Source organism: Drosophila miranda, chromosome 4 (genome assembly GCF_003369915.1).
Source record: "Drosophila miranda strain MSH22 chromosome 4, D.miranda_PacBio2.1, whole genome shotgun sequence".
Taxonomy (NCBI): domain Eukaryota; kingdom Metazoa; phylum Arthropoda; class Insecta; order Diptera; family Drosophilidae; genus Drosophila; species Drosophila miranda.
Genome location: NC_046677.1, coordinates 18,794,245 through 18,818,787, shown reverse-complemented (window position 1 = coordinate 18,818,787; position 24,543 = coordinate 18,794,245). Strand labels below are relative to the sequence as shown.

Sequence of the window (24,543 nt, the reverse complement as noted above, 5' to 3'; positions counted from 1 at the left end):
TGCAATAGCCTAATTAACTTTTTTGGTCTATTTTTGAACATCTTATACAAAACTATAGATTGATTGGTTTTAAAATACATGTATTTGTTGGTTTATGTAGCAGTGGTCGGGACGCATCCATCCACATGTTTTGTAGTGCGTAGTCAACACTTACGAAGCCGTTTGGTTTCTTACTTGCTGCTTGTCTCTTTCGTACGTTTAGTAATAGGTAGTACCGACTACTGGTCTATGGTATCATAATCAATGAGCTCTTTACAAGCCCAGTCCGGCAACTCTGTTCTGTACTCCCAGTCGACACCCTGCAAATATAAAAATTTTGGATATGTATTACTATGCAATTAGTTACTAATATTCCTTTTATATTAATATGAACTATGTGCAAGTTAAATGTGATTAACCTTATATTTCCAAGCATGCAGGTACATGAGCAGATCTTTGGCATTGGGATCTCTATAGTTAACCTTGCACTCATGACAATGTGGATCATATGTTGTTTTATTTAAATCAAATGGGTCGATTGGTTCTGCGTGACCAGTCTGGGGGGGAGCCTATAAAGTAGAAAGATGATTTTTAAAAAATTTCTGCTTGAACAGATTGAATTGTACGTACTTCTGTAATTGAAGCAACCATTGATGTTATTTTTGAATTCTGAGCTCCTATCTCAATTAAATCTTCGTTTTGTACAGAATTTTTTATTTCACACTTTAATGGATTTTCCATTAACACATCTCCGCCTTCTTCAACTCCCAACCAATTCTCGGCATTATGAATTTTGATTAGATTGTTGATCAGCTGATCGTCACTTTTTCCTCCAATGTCGCCTCCTCTTCCCTTAGAGGGCCCAAAGACATCGTGGTTGTACAAGGGATCATTTACAATGGGGTAACCTGCCAATAAAAGAGTCAATGTTCTTATCAGCATTAGAAATGTACCTAAATAAATTCTTACCTAAATATTGCAGATGTACTCTTATTTGGTGCATGCGTCCGGTGAGTGGTTTGCACAGAACAATGCTACAGTCACCAACTTCAGAAATTCTTCGGAACGTTGTCCTGCAGTCTTTGCCGTTTGGCGATACCCTACAAACTCCAATTTTGTAGCTGACAACTTGAATAGGTTCATTGCATTCAATTATCCCACTGTAAAAAGAATGTATGGTATAGCGTAATTACTACGGCAATTGTGTAGCTTACTCGGGAAAACGACCTTCCACGCGACAAACATATTCCTTTTGTACTTGTCTATTTCTTATTTGTTGTTCCAATTCCCGGGCTTTCTTTGAGGTGCGACCAAATATAAGAAGACCAGATGTAAGACGATCTAGTCGGTGTATAGTTCTTAGATTTTTTAGGTTGTGCGACTTTGCCAGTATGAACACCACAGTATTATGTCTATACCGACCACACGGATGTACCTGGTAATTTTGTTCGTTTCAGGAAATTTTCTTTGCGATCAGTTATTGTGTTGTAATGGACTTACTGGTATTGAGGCCGGCTTATTTACAACCACAATGTCTTCATCCATGTGCACTATAGTAATAGACTGCAGACTTACAGGGACTTCATGCCTATAATACAAAATATATTTAACTGGAATTTTTTAACGTGCTTTTTGCATTGAAGTGGGCCAAAAGTCCAACACTTTTGAAACTTCAAACCGCCAAGTGATAAAAAGTTGCCTTAGGGGAATAGAAATTTCGAATCAGGGTCAAAATATTCGTTTTTGACTTATTTAGACTGTAGTATAGTCGTATCAATCGTTCTTCAAAAGAGCAATTCATGGCTTCTTTATACGTAGGAAGATGAGAAGTAGTTAAATCGTTTGGATTTAATAACTGAATTAGTCCGTTTGAAGTTTCGAAAGTTTGGTACTTTTGGCTCTTGGCGTACATATATATTCGTATACCTATGAACGATATTTGCAAGTAGATCATTGTGCTTTAGTCTATAATCTACAGGAACTTTTTCATAATTTACGGTTAGTTTTCCAGTCTCTATACTGCGCTTATATTCTTCTGCAGGATGCGCACGGAACTCACGAGCAAACACGTCTAAGATTTTCTCGCCAACCCAACGCCCTTTTGTAAATGTCGTGAACGTGAAAAAGTAGGGATAAACCTTCCGAAGACCTTGAAAGTATACAAAATCAATAACAATATATTTATTTAATGTTAACGTTTTTACCGTTTTCAAAGTAATAAGATGTCTCATCATATTTTTCATCGGTCAAGCCAGGTCTTTTAGTTTTGAGGGACTTGGTGTCTAATTTGACTCTCTTTGCATCAAATAGTTCGTCCGTGGAGATAGTATTACGTTTTTTGGGCAATGGTGATAGATCTTTCTGTATTGTTGATAGCACCTGTAAATAAATATTTATGTATATGTCGGATCCTAAGATTATTATCAATGTATTTTGGTCATGCACAGCCAAATGAACTGACTAAGAGATTGATCTCAGTGTGTTGTCATTTGTCTTGTCTCCTTTATTTGGTTGTCCTTTATTTTCCCTTGACTTTTATCTTATACATACATATATATGAACAACATGAAATAAACCAAAATTCGTATTTTAGTTGTAGTCAGCGATATCAGCCAATAACTTCTATTTACGATTTATTTGATACTAGCGGTACTAAGTTTAATTTTGAAATTCTTCTGGGTATACAATATTTTTTGCTTTATCGGCTCCCGCCATCTTCAGTTGATCTTCTCTCGTCCCCGCCGTTACCGAATTCCCAACTTATCCAGTTGATCTTAGCCGGCTCTGGATCCTTAGCCGATCTCTCGATTCTTTTTATGTTGCTAGTGCGACTACATAAAATTAACCTTTCTGCTACTTTTTGATGTAATGAATAATCTTTGCAATCGGGAAGGATGGTTTGTTCCACGTGTTCCGCACGTGACTGCCATTGCTTTTAATGATGGTAAGAATGCTTTAAAGTTTTCGAAATGATAGAAAAAACGGTAGGCATAAGTATTTTAAAAGGCACGGAAAGAAAAACAATGGGCAGTACACTTAAGAAGCCAAAGCTGCCACTGCATAAAAGCAGAAGGTACTGACACAAATAAATGCGGAAACAGCACGACCATGTAGCTGCCCGCCAACTTGACAAAAGTAGCTCGTTAGAGAACCACAATAATGACACTAGAATGATGCAGAGCCACCACCAACTCCAGCAAATAGCGTAGGAAGGTTGAAATGAGAAATAATTATGACAATTTCGCGGATAAAAATATGAAGGTAAGTAAAACGGGTGCTCATAGCACTAACACCCACAAAGACATTAAAAAGCAGGCATGTTTCTAGATGCTTTTAAATGTCTTTGTTTCCATGAAAGAGAAGGGTTTTAGTGTTACACATTGTAACTTTTTTGTGAAAATGCTGAAAAGATATGCTCTGCATTATATTACCCAATCTTGAACATTTTTAAAGGCTTACATTTTCTCTCCAAAGATTTATACTACTCGTATATTATTCCGTGTTAGGATCAGCTTTCTTTAACAATATTTATTTATTTTATGTTATTGTAACCCAGTCATGTTTCGGACCTGGAGCCCGAACATACACAAATTCGTCAAACAAATTCTTTTAAATTTAAGGAACACACATACATGTACATATGTTTGTACATATGTATGTTTATTTGTCTTTCTAAACTTGGGAATGAGAATCTTGCAACAACTTGAAAGCTGAAGAATGGAAAAATTTTTGAGAGGAGACCACCAAAAACCTGATCAAATCCAAACCAAAACTTTCCTTACACGACTACGTCTGTTCAGTCAGCGCCTTTTGCAGCTGAGCAGCAAAGCCTTGTACACGAAGGACAGACCAGGAGAGAATTGAAGTACATCGAACGAAAATTTAATTTGATTTTACTCCTGATGCAATATCTTGGTATTTTATAATCTTTGCTAATGCCCTCTTGGATATATTTTGATTTATTGGCAGTCGATATGCTTTTCGACTCACTGTTTGAATTTACATACATATTTACATATGTACATATGTGAGTGCAGATTTGATTTATATTGCTTACTTGAAGATTGCCATCGTGAGTGGATTTGGGGGACTGGGCTTCTTGATCGATCATGCTAGTTTTGACCGATTCTCCTATGGCAGAGTTTGTAGGAGGCACGGCTCGAATAATATTCTCAATGTTTACTGGTTCATCAGCTTGTTGGATATAAGCGTGCTGCACACATTTTGGATTTATCATTATTAAAAATCTCGCCACCACTTCAGTACATCCGTAAATCTTCAATGATTTGTTATTTCGCTAAAAAAAATATTTGTTGCCACTACAATAAGTCTAAGAACAAATATCATTTGCACGTGCCAACTAGTACATACTTCTTACATAGTCGTATGTATGTAGATGTGCATGTATGTAATCGTGTGTATTTAAGCGCATAAGAGATATTATAAATGTATATTTCATACTGTTAAAGCATGTACCCATCTATCATAATAATAATAATTTGCCGAGTGAATAATAGTTTTTAATTGTCGGAAGAACTTCATTAAAATTTGTGGTCTACCAAAAATTGATAGGAATATTTTACTAAAATCATTGCAAGCACGGGAATTCAAAAGTTAAGGGTATTCATATTTTTACATTAATATTGACTTTCGTGGGATTTATAAAACGAAGTGGGTTAAAAATATTCACAAGTAAATAAAAATCATTTGACGAAATTGGCTCTTTACCATTTGGATAATCGAAAAATTTACAGCACATAGAAGAAAGCATATCCAACACAGTAATGTAAATTCAGAGCATTGAAAGCAAAATTAAAAGTAAACGGCTTTTAATGCAGTAAAACGAATCTTAATTGCATAAGGAAAAAAGGTAACTTTTGATGCATTAACATAAATTTGATACCATTATCAAGGCAATTCAACCCAACCTCAAGTTTTCCTTTTAAAGAATTGATCAAAGTAACAATACTTTAAGTTTTCCTGCAATCAGCTTAAACAGCAAGAAATTGTTCGTTTAATAGGACATGAGGAAATGTGCCAATTTTTGGTGAGAGCGGGAGCACCTAAAAACGAACACGCAACGTTTTATCCGAAAACGAAAAACGCAATCGAAAAATCCGAGCCTGCCTGATAGTTTAAATTTCTGAATTTGCAGTATGAAAATAAGTAAAGCTTGTGAAGATAAATTCAATAAAAGTTAGCATATGTACATAATATGTGTTATGTATTTTGAATAGCTCAGATGATCGTGAACTTCTTTTCATCATTGTCGGTATAAAATAGCTTGATTCTTTACTGTACTTTTCAGAGGTGGAAGAGCTGTGTAAATTAGTTGAAACATACGGTGTTGCGCCATTTTTTACCGCGCGGCCTCAACTGGGATGCAAGTGTGAGATTACCATCTTACCCTAATAGATTTCTTCGATCCTTAATCATTATTTTAACTTGTGAAATAGCACAAGTCAGACAAAAACGTTATTGTTATTGTCATCAGCTTTTTTGTCATAAATTAGTGGATGCTGCCACTGGGAACCGAGGTTTCACATTAGACAAAAAATCCCACCGTTCCCCGTAGATGTGCAGTGTGGGAAAAGGTTATAAGCGATAGATTTCATTCTGGTAAAACAAAAAAGTCAGGCCTTCTTACCGATTGTATAAAACAAACTAAAAAAGGTAAAATTTTGTTACCCAGTTTAACATTCTGCAGAAAAAAATTGCCCCACAGGTAAAGAACGATCGTACACTGCGCGTAAAAACAACGTGTGTTCAGAGCAAAGCCGCACATCTGATTGAAATGAACTTCACAATTTTGAAAAGCTCATAAATGGAGCTGTGCAGATAATGAATTTGATCCCCGATCGGCAGACTAATTATTTCGATTAAATAAAAACCCGGCGCACAAATAAAATAAAAAATTTTTTTTTTTAATTTCATTCAATTTTAAACGAGTTTATGTAAGCGTCGGAAGTTTATGTAAGTTCATAAACTACTGCTTTCTGTGTTTTATAGATACTTATATTAGTTTGACTATTTTAGAATAGGGGATACGCATATTAGTAAAGTAATACTACTTTACTTTATTGTTTATACATATATCAGTGAAGAGGCGCCCAATTGGAGATCATGGTGTGGGTGTGGTGTCGGAAACGCTTCCTTCTGGTAGTTACACATATTCATTTTCACCACAAGTCTAATATACTCCTTTAACCTTCGAGTACTGGGTATTAAAAATGGAGGTGTATTTTTTTTCAAATCGTTGCTTTTCTATTAAGATGTAAAAACCGCGTCTAGTTTCGCCTTGCATTGCAATGACTTTTTTCTTTGTATCGTGCGTATACTCGTAGGAATGTTACAAGGGTGATTCTAAAAAAGAATTTGAATATTAAGTAAATTGTATGAAATTGGAGCGCTTTGAAAACCTTAAGGCAAACTTCAAATCGAATCGAAACCTTTTTAAAATTAAGATTAATTTGTTAATAATATTTGGGTAGGGGAGCTTAGCATTGCATGTCTGACTTTGTGACTTGTTTGTTTCTTTCTGGCACACAAGTCGTCGTCTAAAAGTTATAGGGCTTTCCTTAAAAAGCTGTTGGTCACGACAGGATAAAAAGGAAGGCTTGGCAGGAGGGCTTTGGAGTCCGAATCTTTAACTACCCTTTTAGCTCGATCGGTTGTGCAACAGTAATACAACCGTTTGTATACTCAGTACTTTCGATTAAATTTAATAGGGTTATGTCTATGGATCAAAGTTTGATAGGTTATGTATAGATTACCTAGGAAATCTTAAGAAACAAAGCACTTCTATGATTGTTCCGACCTAAATATTGACACATGGTAGAGTTTATGCACAACAATAACTTGATATCGTATGTGTATGCTTAAAACTGCTACACTGTGCAAAGAAGCAGATATACAAACATCTGAAAGGGTATAAAAGGCTAGCCCGTCATTTAAGGCAACATTTAATGGCCACTGGCCGTAGCGCTGCTCCTGGAATAGGGGATGGTGCGTGCTTGTATACGAGAGTGAAAGTTGACGTTCGTTTGTGAAAACGAAGAAAGTGATTAAATCAGCACGATATTTTGTAGGTGTGCTCGCGCTCACCCATTAAATATTTTTTCCTATGTTTGTATGTACATATGTACATACGTATGTATATACATATACATATACGAAAAAAACACTCTTACAAACGTAATATGTATGTGTATGTATGTACATAAATGTGTTTACAAGAGGTTTGTATATACCAATGCATTCATATATAGAACCTTTAAATTGCCTTTGCCTGACAAAAATGACGACATCGTGTTTTACTTGGATAAGCGTTACTTTTTCAGCTGTTGTACGTTTTCAAGGAGTGCCTACTCCTAGGAAACCCTTCTAGAAGGGTGGTAGAACTTACCGTTAGTAAGTTAGTAGTGGTGGTGTAACTAAAAATGAAATTCTTATTTTGATGATCCAAAACTTAAGATTTGATACATACACTAGCTTACCCGCCAAACCATTTGCCGCAGTATTCTGAACTATTTCTGTTGCTCCAGGAACAGGCTTAAGCAAGCCGTTCAATGATTCTGGTGGTTTCTCAATTTCTGGTAGTTTCACTTTTCCTGATGCGCTACACATACCATCTGACTCATGTCTGAATTTGAGCGCAGGACAATGCGGACATTCTTTGTCCATTGCACCTTTCGGATGAGCGAATATTAAATTTTAAGCTCGCACTCGAATGCGAGGCAAAGAAACGAGGCACATGTAAATTTTCTATGTACTTGTTGGCGTTGTCTTCCATTTTCTCTGTTAGCGTCAATTGTCGATGTGAAGTTTTTTCATCTCGTGCCTGTTGTGATTGAGGCCGAAATTACGACATGCTCATCCGCACATTTTCCTTATCTTGTTGAAAAAACATTCGTCACCTTTTGGTTTTTGCCTCATAGCTTTTGACCCAGTTCATATTATACAAAAATTTGTGTACGAACTAAAGGCTAGAGGTCTTAGGTAACTGTGAGTGAAGGAACTAAATTAATTCCTTCCAATATGTAAAAAAATGTTGAAAAATATAGTAAAGTGATTTTTTACGACTCTGCGTTTTGGTTTTTTAGATACAAAATTTGGTTGCTCTAGCTTTTATAGTCTCTGAGAACTAGGCGTCAAACAAGACGGACAATCATTACGAAAAATGTAAGCCTTGGTGGAAGATAAAGGACCCGACTCACGTTAATTATTTCGTTTCTAGCTTATATTTCGATATTAAAAGCTGTAATAACACTCAACAGACCAAACACTTGGCAGATCCAAAGGTTTAAGTTTTCCAAAGCCGAGTGCTATGGGTCTTAATAAATGATTCATTTGACGATGGAAATTGTACATCAATCTTTACTCTGCATTAATTTGCGCTACAATAACCTGCTGTGATGACAGTTACAGGAATATAATACCATACAAAACAAAGACAACATTCAGGCTCGTAAATTAGCCAGTCCAGAAAAAATATGAAAAATAAGATGAAAACTCCCGACAATTGCACATAAATTGAGGCTTTAAATTTTTTTTAAATGAATTATTTTTTTTTTATAGCAATTTTTTTTTGATTAATTTAAAAATATTATTTTTAAGATGTTTTTATATTGGCCCGGCTTTTGATTCTGGTCAAGAATATATATAATTTATGGGTGTTACACATTCCCTTCCACCAAAAATCTAATGTACCCCTATACTCTTTGAGTATTGCGTATACAAATAACTCCTAAATAGTAGCTGATGATATTGAAATGAAGTCTTGCCCGACTTTTAAGTCTTTTTAATTTTTTTCTGAAATGACCCCTTTTATTAGTTCGCGCTTTCCGCCACTATAATGTTTTCCACTCCCTATAATATTACCACCAAATGCTGAAATAAAGAAAAAACTAACGATATGCATAATCCATAGTAGCACATAAGTATTAGTTATTTTTTGAACGAAACTATGTATATTTATTGTGTAAATAAATGGTCGTAACCGACTCTCAAGCTTGTTACATCAAACATCGAACTTTTTGGATAGTTCTTTGGAAACTCTCCAATGTGCGCAGAGCAGTATCCAAAAAGTTCGAGAGCTCTCTTATGTTCGACGAACAGTCTCCAAAGTGGTCTGCATGCAAGGTAAGTAAAGAAGTGAGGTATACCATCAACAGATTAAGTTAGAAATTTGCGACTTTGGCTTTTAAAAAAAACGGAAATGTGATACAAAAAAATAGTTTTGATAGTATTTTCAAACATTGTAAATATGTGTAAATGTGTATTGTGCTGTGAAATTGAACTCTCTTTTTCGGTCTCGTCTGGGCTCGACAATTTTATGTGATTCCTCGATGTGGGAATAAGGGACTAATATTGCTTTAATTTTTCATATTTTTTGCAAGGCTCTATACCTCATTGTAGCAACAGAGCAGTCGTTTTTGAGCAATAGGCAATAACAAAAATTATCTGCCGAACCAACCACAGCCGTGAGAGCAGGTTTGTTCGCACCGTTGCGGCTGTTGTGGATTATAAAATTTCAAATTGTAACTCACAAAAGTCTCCGGCCTCACAGTAATCTTTGTGTCATAAGCACGTCGGGCGCGGACAACGAAACAACAGAAATTTTGTATTGTGTTAACTTGGTTGGTTAAAAACGCCCGCGCGTGTTATACCAATAGTAGATTGACGGCTTAAAATAGTATAAATATGACATAGTGATAGAACTAATAAGTTTTGTTGCATAGTGATATAATTTCATATTTGGACTGTTCACGGACCCAAAGAAACCAAAATAAACAACTAAATAGGATATTTAAAAAAAAAAAACCGATGATGTTTTGAGTGCAATTACGTCAAACAAAAGATATCCTTGTTTTCTCTTTTGATTAAATGTAAGCAACAAGTGAGGAATAACATCAAATAAATATTTCAACATGCACATGCAGGATGTCCGAAGTCTAAGTGATCAAAAACTGTGTCATTGGCTAACATTTGGGGAATACAAATACATTTAAATTGTTTTTAAATAGACCAGGTGCTGGTATACAAGTTAGAGCTATAGCCTATTTAAGTGAGCTTTAAATTCGAAAATAGGATAAGCATTACAGTAAGGCATTTTAAAATACCAAACAAATTTACCATTGTCCATTACTCACCACATAAAAAAGTTCTTAAATTTTTCTTAGTACTGAAAAGAGCGTGTAACAATTCTTCTGTGCAAAATATATTTTGTGTATAATTTGAACGATAATTTGTCTTAAAACGACTCGTAGCATAAAATCAGACGATCAAAAAAGATTTTAAAAAATATTATAGGACAATAAAAAAGTGTCTACTATTTACATATGCAGGCACTCGTACGAATTGAGGAAATAAGAGTATTCCTAGTTAATCACAATACACGTGTACTCATAAATATTTCAGTTTGTAGCGAAGCTAATATTGAGTGCCTTGGCAAATCTATATATATACTTTTGTTTGTCTGACAGACTGACTGATTCATAAAAGCACAGCCAAAACTGTTAAACCCAGATATCTTCATATTTGTGACAGCTTTGTTTTTGAATGTAGTGGCTCCCTTAGAAAGGATTTATGAAAAATAAAACCGCCAAGATGGCTGCTGGCTTTACATTCGAATTAAAGCACCCCATTTATTTAATCATTATTATGAGGGCTCCGATAGTTGCACATTTTTCTTTTCATAGCATAGTAAGCCGATGTCATGTGCGTATTGTACTTGTTCTTTCATATACATACATATGTACATATTTATTTACCTAAATATGTACACTCATTCTTGATCATTTTAGTTCTGTGATTTCTTTCTTGGCAGACAGCATTCTGTCGCGTGTAATGTGCACGTCCGGAGGTCTAATATGTATATGTACCTCTATATAGACACATAAATATGTACATATGTACCCGAAAATTCTACGTCGCCTAAGCTAGCACATATTCTAATTTAATACATGCGCACATTTATTTATTTGTATGTACATATGTATATCGAGCACAAAGCCCACTATACTGTGCCTACAGATTGTATGTACGAATAACAATATCATCATGTGTATATCCAGTGTCCATTCTGCTGCCACTATCCATTTGCCATCCCTTGCCAAATACCGTGAACGATCTGATCATACAGGGCGCTCTTCAGAAGTCTGAATTGAATATCGATTTAAAATCCCTTACGTGCTGCTATTTAGCAGCTATCTCGCATGTTGTGATTTACTTATTGAGATTCAACCAAATCAAGTACAAAAGTTATGACGGGCATCTATTTTAACACCTTTCCGCTAACAGAAACTACAAATAAGCTTGCCTAGATACATTCATATATACATACATATGTACATAAAAACAAAATATTTAGGGGTATAGGAGTGCATGCCCAGATACATATTAGTTTCAACAAATATTTAGAATACAAATTAGATAATGTTTTATTACTTCTTAGATACAAATTTACCTTTTGCAGAAATTTGTTATATGATAATACATACATATGTACATATTTCAAAATTAATTACAATCTATTGTAATAATGCTACGCTATGTTCGAATTTATTGTTTTATAAATGAGGGAAACGATGTAACAGTGACTACTCATTTCAGAACTATTTATTTTTCTTTTAAATTGACCATTGACCATTAAATACTTTAATACAGAAGTACATACGTGCAAAAAAAAACAACTCCCGCTTACTTCTGAGAACGAGTTACAAAATGCAGAACACCCAAACGTCCTGCGCGTGGTATCTGCCATGGTCTCTGGCCGCGCAGCAGCATCAGCAGAAAATAATGCAAATACAGTCGCCTTTTTTGGATAAAATGGGAGCTTCGACGGTGGGAGGTATTTTCGCAACTCAGCCTCAAGTCCAACAACAGCTCTCACCAAATACAGCAGCAGCTCCTCCGTCGAACTATCAGCAGCCGACTTTGCATCCTAGCGCAGCCGCCGGAACCCACTTCCCAATGAGTTCCGCATATAATTTTGGGCCAACATTACTAAGTGCAACTCAGGTGGCGAGCTACCCAGGACAGCTAAATCCGTGTCCCCAGTCACACCCCCACAGCCACACACAAACTCATTTGATGCCATCTTCCATGTTCTCGTCCTTGCCTGTGGGTGCATACTACGCACCAGCACCAGGTGTCTCCGTGGCCCCACAAGAATCACTTCTGGCAACAGCTGGACAAGGATTGACCCATCAGACATCGTCTCTGTCCATGCCAGTACAAGCAGCCCCGCGAGCATCCTCGTCGGCATGCGCGATCGTTCAGTCCCTAAATTGTCTGCCACCAGATTTTCATCACCTGTCGTCTATTAACCTCAACATGAGCAGCGTAATTGGACTGAGGAACCAAGGATCTGCTCTTTCATCCATCAAAGTTGTACCAAATGTTGAATTGTTGATTAACAAAAAGGTAAGCTGCTCTTAAATATTTGTCATGACTAAACGAAAATAACCATTGTTATTAAATTGATTTATTATTGCATGTTCATCTACTAGCAACCAGTACTGCCTTGCACTTTGATAAATTTTTGTCAGACTGGGATTTAAGGTGTAAATGCATTAATAATAAGTTTTCTATAGTAGATCAACCATTCCATTCGTGTACAGAGTATTGCAACTATCAAGCGGACATTTATCGTAATTTTGGGTATTTCTACATTTCGATTTCCCTGTTCGGTAATGAGATAATTATTATAAGAAATTTGTAGCTTGCTATTAAAAATCTGTGCCACATACATACATACATACATATTTGTTACTATGTTTTTACGTTCCAACTTTCCGCGTCGCTAAAGCGTAGTTTCGTTTTTCTTTCATTGACTGTATTTTGAAATTCGATAATTTCGTAAGCCAAATGGTGAGCGGACAGAATTACCTGTGTTACTCAAGGTCTTCAGCATAGCTAGACGCTCATCATAGTGGCAGTAGCTACGCTGTTTTCCCATTGTTAAGTGAATACTTCATGCATATACATATGCACGAGTGAGTGTAATTTACAGAGTCGAGTCGAATGTCTATTACTCCACACTAACGAGCGTATGACCATGACAATAAAGTAACTGAAACCAAAGGCACAATACTAGCGTTTACAGACTCTGGCTGACAAATCTTCGAATGAATTCGTTTGTATGTACATACTATATAATCTTTAGTATTCTTCCATTTTACGAGTATTCCCGATCTGAAGAGAGTCACCGCAGAACCAAACTAGCAAGATACCTTTTCTGGCTTTTTTTAAAGCAGCTAAGAGCTTCATATAAGAGTACTCTTAAGATACATAAGTAGTTCCACACAACCGTTACTGGACAAAGTTGAGTTGATTGTCGCCAATCAGCTATTCTTGAAACCGGCTGCTTACAAAGAGTTGCACAGGCCCAAGTTAGATAAATTTTCCAACAAATTGCTGCACTCATTTGTTGAGTTAGGATAAATGCTTTGTATAGGCATAATACTTAGCTACATTTTAATGTAAAAGACAAATACTCGTACACCTGATCTCGAGGTCAAATGGAACTTGATGCTATTTGTTGCACATGCTAATTATTTTCTTTTTATTTCACATGCAACCGTTTGGATAGTGTGACTTGGGTTACATTAAATATAATGTACGAATATGTGTCCGCTCTGATATGATTTAGAACAGATGCTTCCGACACACAGAAAAACGTTGAGCAGATATTGTACTGCTCGTTTTTCGGTTTATAGTCTCTGAGTTTTTGTTACCATTCTAAAATTTTCGGCACAAAAAATAACCGGCTCGGAATCATACTCATATATTTATGTACTCTTCTACCGCGGAGAAGAGCCCTGCATGTTACTCTTGTGGACACAGAAGTCCAGAAGAACGAAAACCTTTTGCTGGTAACCTTCCTAGCTGTGCCCTTCCCTAATAAGGAAACTAGATTGGGTGCGAAAGTTTAATTATTCCAGCTAGTTAACACATTTGTATCAATTTGGATACAATCCAATGTTTATATGAATATGAATATCTGCATATATGTATACATGTATGCTCGTATAGTCGACATGTATTTCTGTGTTTCAGTGTGCCTTAAACATTGATTATTATCAAACTAAAATAGATATCATTCTAAATACATATGTACATATTATGTGTGTTCTTGAAAACAATACTGTGGGTTGGAGTCACGTGCTGTATTCCAGACAGGGGCATTCGCCCGTCCAATAGCACCTTGCGTAACCGAGTGATGAGAAAGCGATGAAAGAAAGCGTGTCGCAAGGCTCTTGCACTTTGTCACTGCCCCTCTTCTGCTCCACGAGGAAGCCCCAGCAGCCATGGTGTGGGCGTACTCATAAATATTATCAGTGGTCTGCTGGTGCTAGAATATGACACGATTTTGTAGCGACCGATCGAAACTATCAAGCATGCCACCGGCATCTACTTTAAAACTACTACCAGAATGAAAAAAGACTGATTCTTAAAAAGTTATAGACGGATAAATACCTAGGTGTAAATATAAAAATTTAAAATGAATGGTGGTCGAAGCTTTTGGTACCCTTGCAAATCGAACCAGCCACTTTAATTCAAAAAACCCTTTACGTTGGTGTTACTATAAATATCTGAATCTTTTTATTACATTCGTAACATTTGGTATCCCCAAAAGTCTGAAAACACAATGCACTCTTTCGGCACACTGTGAATTGGATATAATTGGATTTGATTTTTATATACATATTATATAGTATAAGTTATCTCTCGACGTATACTAAAAATCTATAATACATTAATGAAATAACGTGTGTATGTGGCGAATATCGCTGGCAACAGGTCTCTGCAGTTGAATGATTTAATTAATTTGTATACCAGGTACTCGAAGAGTGTAGGGGTATATTCGATTTTTGGTGAAAAGGGCTATAAGAGCTAAACCAACCAAATTTTGTGTTCCGACTCCTGTGATATGACACTGGATAAATTTTTTGTTGTACTTTGCCACCCCTCTCCTAGAAAGCACATAAGTTTGCGCCATCCTAGCATTATAGCAACACACTATAAGGAACATTTGAAATTGCACTGGCTACGCTACCCCCAGATACGCGTCTAAATAATAAATCATAAGCTCACATATATAGACATAAGTACATATTATACTGACTGAGAACCGGGTATAAAGCTAGAGCCGTGGCAAAGGCCGCTCGGCATCGTTTCCATAGCTTTGTACAAACGATACCTTAAATTGCGCCTAGTTAATGTATTTATACAATAAAAAAAGGCAGCACAAGAAATTTGATTTTTTTTACTTTTCCTGAGTTTTAATAGTAACACTTTTGGAAAACAAACATACCAAAAAAAAAAAAATGTTTAATTTTGAATTTGAAAGGCTAATATTTTTCAGTCGGTAAGCTGGTAGCTGAAGCTACAGAGTGTTTGGGTCGTATTCAAAGCTGAAAAGCTGATGAATTTTTCAGAATTGCAAGGTTCAATACAACCAGATGAAAGATAGTTAGGTTATGTGATAAAAAACACTACATTTGAAAAATACCTAAAAAAAATACATAATTCATTAAAAAATTCAAAGATTCAAATAGGGTTTTGCATAGTATCATCGCTGATCTTTAGAAAAAGTATCATTTTATGTGGAATTAGGAACGAATGTATTCTATATTAATTATATGAATATAGTATATAGTTTCGTAGTAACAACACGTTTGCAACGCTGAGATGGAAGGATCTCCGAACATGTATAGGGTATATCTTTTTTTGTTTGTATTGTTTGTGTTTTTTGTTGATCCGCCACACCAGCCATCCAAGAACCATTTCCTGTTTCGACGTAAACTAATCTGTAATCCGGCTGCAAGCAGGCAGATTCCCCACAGAGCCGATCACTGTATGAAATTGCCCTAGGAAAACTAATCTACGTCAAAGAATTTTTCTGTCTGTTTTACTTAAATCAGCTTAAATAGAATGAAAGCACTAATGTGCTGCCATAGCGATCGACCGATCGGAAACAAAAGTTTTTTATGGAAATTGAAATCATGATGATCCTTCAAATACTAGTCTAGTCTAAATGTATTATTATATTTGTAGTAAAAAAAAAAAATACATTTGTATGTGAATGTCTGCTAATCAGACATGATTTACGCGTAGTCAGTGCAAGAATGTACATATATACACATATGTTAGCTCATAATACTAGATGTTCATATGAGGTGCTCGTAGAGTACAAGTAAATGCCATTAGTGACCCCATAAAGTAAATACACATACACATATGTATGTACGTATGTACATACATATATCCAGTATCGGCAGCAGTGGGTTTTTTGGTTTCAAATTGGTTCCTAATTTATGAATATCTTATATAAGAAGTACCGACTACTGCGTTCTTACTTGGTTATTTACTTCGTGACAGTACAGAAGCACATCTAAGTTTAAGATGGAATATGTACATACATTATTGGTTTTATGTGTATCTTTTGTCCATTGTCGTGCACACGTATTTTTACATTTATGCTTACATGTTCATGTAAACATATATCAGAACCATTGTAGTTGTGAGATTGCTTAAGGGGATTTGACCGCTAGGCTGTGTCGGCCGTCATCTTTCGTGGTATGTGGCTCTCCCGCGCGGCTTTTCAGGCATGCAGCATCTTTTCATCATTCGTTGGGCGCACTGCCAAAGAAAACAAAGAACAAAAATAAAATAAAAACGTCAGCGGATAGTCGCTCTGGGAAGGCACCCCGAACATATAAGCGTCAAAGGCAAGTAGATATTCTCAAGTGTACAAGTCTATATACTATTTGTAGAACAATATTTAGGTATTCTAATGAGCTTACGTAATATGAAACACTACGGTAACATTAGTACTCGGCCATCTTGCCAACAAGAGGCATTTCGATCGATTGTTCTATAAAGAAAGCAATATCTAATGGTATTTTAAAATCTGGCAAGCAAGAAATCAACTACTCAACAGGCGCAGTTTGTACCCTTTATGAAAATATGAATTTTGGTATATTCCATGTGGCCGTAACATATTTCTTTCACATTGATTTATTTATTTAAAATTTGCATTCATAACTTTTATTTGCGGTCCCTGGTTTTGATTTTACACTTGTAACATAACAGTGTGATATCACAGGAGTATGGATACAAAATTTGATTGCTCTAGATCTTATAATCTTGCAACAAAGCGTCAAACAAGACGGCCGGACAGCCATGGCTATATCGACTGGGCTATTGATGCTGATCAAGATATATAAACCTTATAGGGTCGGAAACGCTTCTTTCTGGGTGTTACACATATATACTTTCCCCATAAATCTAATACACCCCTATTCTATATTTGAGTATCGGGTGTACCAAATGACGAAGTGGCAACTCATTCGCATGCAACAAGCACACAAGCCACAGCAAGGACGATTACGATTTCTTCCCAGTAATTATTTAACTCAGATTTTATGTCCAGTGTCCACGGCGGTTCCATCACATCCAATTGCCACAGTGATCGTTTTCCGAGATGGAATATTTTCAAAACAGTTTGCTATTTACGACCATCAAAGTGCATAGCTATATATGTACATAGGTGTGTGCAATTATTTTTTATGTTTATATTAGTTATCTGTCGTTCCCACTATAATTAGTGCTTAGAGCGACTTAATATTTTAGCGACAAGCAACATGTTTGGAATCGATGAAACACACCGCAAAAATTATGTTTGAAAAAGAAAACGTATTTTGAAGTCGAACATTTGAAACGATCTTCATGGGGAGCCTCAAAATGAAGTTATTGAACTTTGATTGACCTTATTCATTTTTTATTTTAATGAAGTCGTGGATTAACAGCACAGGAATTACAAATTTAATTTTTTTGCCAGTTTTATTCCACCCTAATGTACGTATATTAAACATGCATACGTATGTATATGAGATGGAAATACAGCCAACGAATTTCTATTGCGTTAACTATTGGTCGTGGTTCCTTTCTTTTCCCTCTCCCCGTATTCAGTAACGAATCAATTGGTGCCTTTTTCCGTTTCCGCTTTATTCAAACTATATAACACAGTACGGAAAACGATTCTTTGATTTCTTGTACCTTTTCCGAGCTTAGCAATACTTGGTCAAAGTCGGAACACTTAATCACATAGGTGCTATAGTAAGGAAATATAGATGCATATATATGCAAGATATAGATACACATATTCACTTGAAAGTGTTTGTTTTTTAGATGATCGATGTAAGCTATATTATTAAGTACCCCGATCTGCCAAATATAACAAGTAGCCATTTTAAAAAGGTATAAAAAGAGAGTTAATTAAATAATTACTAAAAAATTAATCATTGTATTCATGATGTTATTTTCTCTTATTTATCTTACAGATTATATCAACCAGGGAGGCCGAAAACGAGAAAATCAAAATACCAGAAAAAAGGAAAACTGATAATAGCGATACAATTAAGGATTTAAAAAAGGTAGGACATTGAAAATTCGTATGCTAAATATTTATTTTGATTGGATGTTTATAACGCAAAGAAAGAGTCCCCAGCAGGTCGGCGATTATATTTTTTCTGCGTTGCAAACGTCTAGTGAAAATCATAATAAACCCTCTGTAGGCTTAAAATAATTATATTAACTTTTGAAGGCCAAACTTGAAACGAAGGCTCTGAAGGCCAAAAGACCCGGATTTACGGACGAGCGATATCAAGAAACGTCTTACTATATTGAAAATGGTAAGGTATTTCTTGACGAATGGAATTAAATGGTTTGGATATATATAATAATCATTAAAAAGGTCTTAGAAAGGTCTACCCGTACTACTTCACCTTCACAACTTTTACAAAAGGACGTTGGGTGGGAGAAAAGATTCTGGATATATTTTCACGGGAGTTTCGCGCACACCCTTCTGAAGAGTACGAACGTTGTATCCAAGCAGGCACATTGACAGTTAACTTCGAGAAAGTCCCTATTGACTATCGATTAAAACACAACGATCTTCTCGCTAATATAGTTCACAGGTAATTTTGCATTGACGGTTCAGCTACGAATACTGATAACACCGAAACTAAAATAGTTTCCGTTTCTTTACAAGTAGTGTTTTTTTAGTTACTGATAACACAATTAATTATTATAGAAAAATTACACGGTCATAATTCAATATATTATCAAAAATAAAAAGACCAAGGTCTGGCTATCTTTGACTCACATAGTATATACATACCACCTACATATGTACAATATATCCCTGAAGATAGCCACCCACAGCAAGACTAATCCTCTTTCAAACAAATCTTACTGGAAAAGCACACGTTAATTTTAATATGAAAATGATTGAAGCAAAGAGACTAATTTACATACAGACAGACTGAAATCGTCTTTATACCGCACGTACTTTATTTATAATGTTATATTTATTTAAATGGTTCGGGTACTTTCTGACAACTTTTGGGCGTTATCAACATCGGACCAATTAATGGACCTGTTACGCGTATATACGACCTCTTGTCGATATTCCCAAAATATTTGTAAAATGCCCGATAACACCATGCAACAGGATTTTTACGCTTCGAACAAAACCAACTTTTTCTGATAGATTTTTAAAAAAATTTTAAAGCTTTTTTTATTTCTGGAAAAGTAGAAAAAATTATTTATTCTGTTTTCATATTTTATTTGTATTTATTAACTATGCGCCGTTTGGGGTATCGTTTATAAAAATCTATGGGTAAACGGTTAATGGTTAACCAGATGCAACATACTTAGGTCATGTCAAAAAAGCACTAACACTTTTTTTATTTTTTTTTTTTTAAAAAGACCTTGCCGGGAAAAAAATGTATTAAAAATTTGAAAACTCCCAAATCTATCAGACAAAATTTGGTTCGTGGAGTAAAAAAAGTTTGATTTTGTTGCCTGGTGTTATTAAAACAGGTTAGTTAGGTTAGTTTTTGCTATTACAATAATAATGTTTTATTTATTTCGCCCTATGCACCGCATGTAATGATTATGTATCTAACGACAGATTTATGGCTATATTTGCAGACACGAAGTTCCTGTGACATGTCAACCAATTAAAATTGTGCATATGAATGAGGACCTTGTAGTTGTAAATAAGCCTGCATCAATACCTGTAAGTGGCTTTGACGACTGCCATCTTAAATACGCAAATAGTTTCAGCGCTGATAATGTTATCAGAAACTTTATTCTTTACTTGAGCTTTTTTTAACATTTAAATAAATCTAACAGGCTATCTAATCTTCAATACTGTTGTTGCCACATACTTTCGCCCTTAGTGGGAGCGGAAGAGGATGGGGCGAAATTTTGAAATAAACTTGTCAAGGTTCGATACAGGAGGAGTGTGGATACCAAATTTGGTTGCTCTAGCTCTTATAGTCTCTGAGATCCTTGAACTCTCATTTTGCCATAGGCAAAGCCGACCATGAAACCTGTGTGTTAGAGAGAGACAGAGCGAGAGAGAATGAAATTTTTTTCTTGATTCTGGTTATAATAATTATACGATCTGGTTCAGATTTTGCACTCTAGAAGATATAGTCATCTCCTACGATTCTGCGTTTTCTGTTTTCTCGTATCTTTGAAATTGTGGATGCCACAGATTTTCGCCATTTGTGGGGGAAGTGGGCGGGGCGAAGTTTTGAAAAACACTTGTAACAGTGACATATCACAGAAGTCTGGATATAAAATGTCGTTGCTCTAGCTCTTATAGTGTTTGAGCACTAGGCGCTCATAGGGACGGACAGTCAGAAAGGGCTCAATCGACTCGGCTGATCAAGAATCATATACTTTATTGTGTCGGAAACGATTCCTTTTGGACGTTACACACATCCATTTTCACAAAAAATCTGAAATTCTAGTTGAGGCTATTTTATTCAAGCGCAAATAGGATCAAAAAACTGGTGGACCAAGAAAAACTTTTTTGCTGATTCAAACATCGAATAGTAATATTCTTATGAGAATTTTATCGCTAAACACGACTCAAAGTTCCAAAAAACCCCGTTTAAAGTTTGAACTGTCAACCAATTACTGGAATCGAAAAATCCATGAACAATTTTCATGTAGCCTATTGTTTATGTAGGCACTTTTGGAGGTCAGATTGTGTTCAGCGATTAAAATCATATAAGAATATTCTTGTCCGATGTTTGATCCATTTTCCGTGTCAATCAGTGTAATTTGAGTATTGATAGAAAACTAAGTTATTTTGCTGTTTGCTTACAAAACAATATGAATAGTTAAGTGTTAATAACATTTATAGAAAACCAATTTTTTGTATTAATATTATAAAATCTCCTTTTCTGTATCTGTATGTATCTTTAGGTCCACCCTTGTGGCCGCTATAGGCACAATACTGTTGTTTTCATACTCGCTAAAGAATTTAACCTCAAGAATCTGCGCACAATTCATCGGCTTGACCGGTTGACATCTGGCCTATTACTGTTCGGACGGAGCCCAAAGAAGGCAAGACAAATGGAGCAGCAAATTCGCAATAGACAAGTAGAAAAAGAGTATATATGTAGAGTGGAAGGAATTTTTCCAGAGTAAGTTAAAGAAAACGATTAAAAGTATTTAAAGGCATCTTTAATTCCTTTTTTTCCTTTTAATTTTTAGCGAAATCGTGGAATGTAAGGAGCCCATTGAGGTAGTAAGTTACAAAATTGGCGTGTGTAAAGTATCGCAACGAGGGAAAGATTGTACCACCACTTTCCAAAAGATTTCACAAAACGGAAAAACTAGTGTTGTACTGTGCAAACCACTTACTGGAAGGATGCATCAGATCCGTGTACATTTGCAATATCTAGGTGAGAGAAATCAGTGATCAGAGCCCACGAGTAATTAGCGTTGAACTAACGAAAATGTATTTTATAGGCTATCCAATTCTTAACGATCCTCTATACAATCATGAAGTCTTCGGCCCTTTAAAAGGGCGTTTCGGGGATATCGGTGGAAAGTCAGACGATGAGCTTATAAGAGATCTCATTAACATCCACAATGCGGAGAACTGGTTGGGAATAGATTATGATTCCGATATATCTATATTTAAAAGTTCTAAGGACGAAACAGATGGGGAGAGCCTGAGCAGCGACCAAACTTTCGGTTGGTAAATAAATATAGATACATATAAAAAAACGTGTCCCCGCTCCTCTTAATTAATAATGCATATATTTTGTATTTTAAATATAATTGTAGTTGTTCAGCATAGCGACGATGACGTGGGCCTAAATTCACGCGAAACTACTCCGCCTTGCATAGAACCTTCTCGAGCTGAAGTGGGCGCTAAAAAATTAGAACCTCCCAACTTTCCAAAGGAATTTTCATGCACTGATCCGAAGGATCCTACCGAAATTTCGTCAGTACTGCAGGCACCCGATACTATCCTCGCTGTCGATGGTGGCAATGTGGATGTTGGGATTAAGCTAAATAAAATCACAACAGATCCGCATTGTTATGAATGCAAAGTGCACTACCGTGATCCAAAGTCTAAGGACCTTATCATGTATCTGCATGCCTGGAAATACAAGGTTTGTTTGAATGCAACATTTTATTCCCATATAAGTTATTTCTTAATAAATAAATAACTTTTTTTTCAGGGTCCTGGATGGGAGTACGAAACTGAATTTCCTTATTGGGCTCGCACAAATTGGGAGAACTCAGAGTGTACTTAAGCAGCAATAATTAATTTCATATCTGTTGAAATAACCTTGTAGAGTTTTGACAAAATGTTAGCAAAGCACAAAAGAAAGCATCTTTAATCACATCTAGTACATGGCATCTGATAAGGATGGCCACATGTGTCCGTCTGTCAGCTTCTAGCTTCTGTCAGTTAAAGCTATCTAACTGAAACTTTTCACAGACATCCCCATACGGTTAGTACCGCCGTCAAGAACCGTCTAGATACAATAGACAAATCGAAAAATATGTTTTTGTGAGAGGAAATTTTCTCTGTTTATGAATATAATGTATCATTTATTTTTATAGCCAAGTCAAATTGCCTAAATATCGGATGAATGTATTAGCTGATATTGCAAAGATATATCTGCAAAGGTATCAAATGCTTCGGTCCCCGAAGTTAGCCTTCCTTTGATTTTTTAAGTTTATATACATATGTATGTACGTACATTGTACATAATAATTTACTGTAATCTTAGAGACACATAAATATACATATGCAAATGTATTTGAACTAGTATGAATTTAGTATATATATACATACGTACATATGTATACCATGCAACTCTAAGTCAGGGGTCGGCAAGCATTTTTTCACATGCTTTTAGAGCGTTTGTGTGCGTAGACAGCCTGCAAAGCGGAACAATCTATTGGTGCACACCAGTGTTATGCACCTGTACGTTAGAGCCAGCGCACCTTCCTATGCACATAAGATAGGGGCTTGTCGACCGCTGCTCTTAATAAACATGAGTGGGTCCAACTGGGTCCAATAAGCCAATAGAACAAAGTTAACTGAAATTCTAAATATTAGAAAATTCAAAATGTGCCTTTATGATTGAATGTACATATGTGTTGATACATTTTACAATTGTATTGTATTTATATATACATATACATGTATAAAGACATTTGTTTTTAGTCAATGTGGGTATAAAAAGCTCATTGATATAATCTGCCAGTTTACTTTTGCGTAGGCATTACAAATGATACTTATCTTATTTTAAAACCCCAGAAGTTTCAAATAAACCGAAAAGTGGATGAGCTGAAAAGACATGTAACACAATATCAAGCTTTTATTGCAGACGATATGCAGTCACATACTATATACATACATATATGTAGTTTATAAGGTATGGCCAGTTTTTTAATTTCACTGACTACTAATTTTGCCTCAATGTAATCATAGCAGAACAATCATTATCTTTAGTTTCATTTTAAAGGCAGCTCTGACCATTAATAAATATATGTACATATAATCATATATTTTGGATCACAACGCCACGCCAAGTCGATATAGCTCTAATATGTACATATTTCTTTGTTTTTCTGTTTGCCCGTCTATTTCTGGGAAGTAAAAGCAAAAACGTAAGAAATTGTAGTTTCATATAGATTCAGTAGTTTTCGCCCCCAAAGATATCCTTTCTCGCTTATTACAAATTCAACGATACTAGATGAAAGCCAATAGAATACTAATAAAAGGTGAATAGTCAATTTTAAATTAGCTACATCCTACATTTATAAGCATTAAGCAATATACATAGTAAAATAATGAAAGATATTAATAAAATTTCGCAATCGTTTCTTAGAAAAAACCTGTTCAGTTTGTGTATTCTTTTTCGTCCATATCGTAGTCTAAGTAAAATTCAAAATGCGCCTTTACTCTATTGTGGTATACGAGGGTTGCAATTTTTATATCTCTCCTAAGTAACGGCCACTTTTAGCATTGTAACAACCCAATTGTGCATTGATAATTTTGCTATTTTCAGCAATAAGCCTATTTTCTGAAAGGTAGAGAACTATTTCTTGGGCGGTTTTGTAGAATGAATTAAATTTTTTGACGCCGAAAGATTCAAATAAAGCTTTGTTTTAGAGACTTTACTACCTTCTGAGTTTCGAAAAAAAGTTCGAAAATCGCTTCTC

The 24,543-nt window shown here is 35.5% G+C and overlaps 2 protein-coding genes across 11 annotated transcripts; one reads left to right on the top strand and one right to left on the bottom strand.

Annotated features, from left to right (window-relative positions):
• Positions 1-13: 13 nt before the first annotated feature.
• On the bottom strand, positions 14-4,558 carry LOC108163382 (RNA pseudouridylate synthase domain-containing protein 2). 6 transcript variants are annotated; one of them, XM_033393661.1, is made up of 10 exons: positions 4,456-4,558; positions 4,037-4,276; positions 2,184-2,358; positions 1,906-2,128; positions 1,480-1,567; positions 1,194-1,414; positions 949-1,139; positions 610-887; positions 399-548; positions 14-299 (listed from the first exon to the last, which is right to left on the bottom strand). In XM_033393661.1, the coding sequence occupies exons 1-10, from the start codon at positions 4,519-4,521 to the stop codon at positions 219-221; spliced, it is 1,713 nt and encodes a 570-aa protein (XP_033249552.1). In that variant the 5' UTR covers positions 4,522-4,558; the 3' UTR covers positions 14-218. The 6 variants fall into 6 exon arrangements, with proteins under 6 accessions (XP_033249552.1, XP_033249551.1, XP_017154125.1 ...); XM_033393660.1 differs by having other exon boundaries at positions 4,441-4,556; XM_017298636.2 differs by having other exon boundaries at positions 4,351-4,527.
• A 4,955-nt stretch (positions 4,559-9,513) lies between these two features.
• On the top strand, positions 9,514-24,207 carry LOC108163000 (RNA pseudouridylate synthase domain-containing protein 2). Of its 5 annotated transcripts, none has more exons than XM_033393657.1 (11): positions 9,518-9,617; positions 11,647-12,405; positions 18,330-18,422; positions 18,593-18,680; positions 18,743-18,965; positions 19,984-20,071; positions 21,274-21,494; positions 21,565-21,755; positions 21,823-22,050; positions 22,144-22,475; positions 22,545-24,207. In XM_033393657.1, exons 2-11 carry the CDS (start codon positions 11,704-11,706, stop codon positions 22,617-22,619), a joined length of 2,241 nt encoding a protein of 746 aa, XP_033249548.1. In that variant the 5' UTR covers positions 9,518-9,617; positions 11,647-11,703; the 3' UTR covers positions 22,620-24,207. The 5 variants fall into 5 exon arrangements, with proteins under 5 accessions (XP_033249550.1, XP_033249548.1, XP_033249547.1 ...); XM_033393656.1 differs by having other exon boundaries at positions 9,533-9,617; positions 11,593-12,405; XM_017298018.2 differs by having other exon boundaries at positions 9,537-9,866.
• Positions 24,208-24,543: the final 336 nt, after the last annotated feature.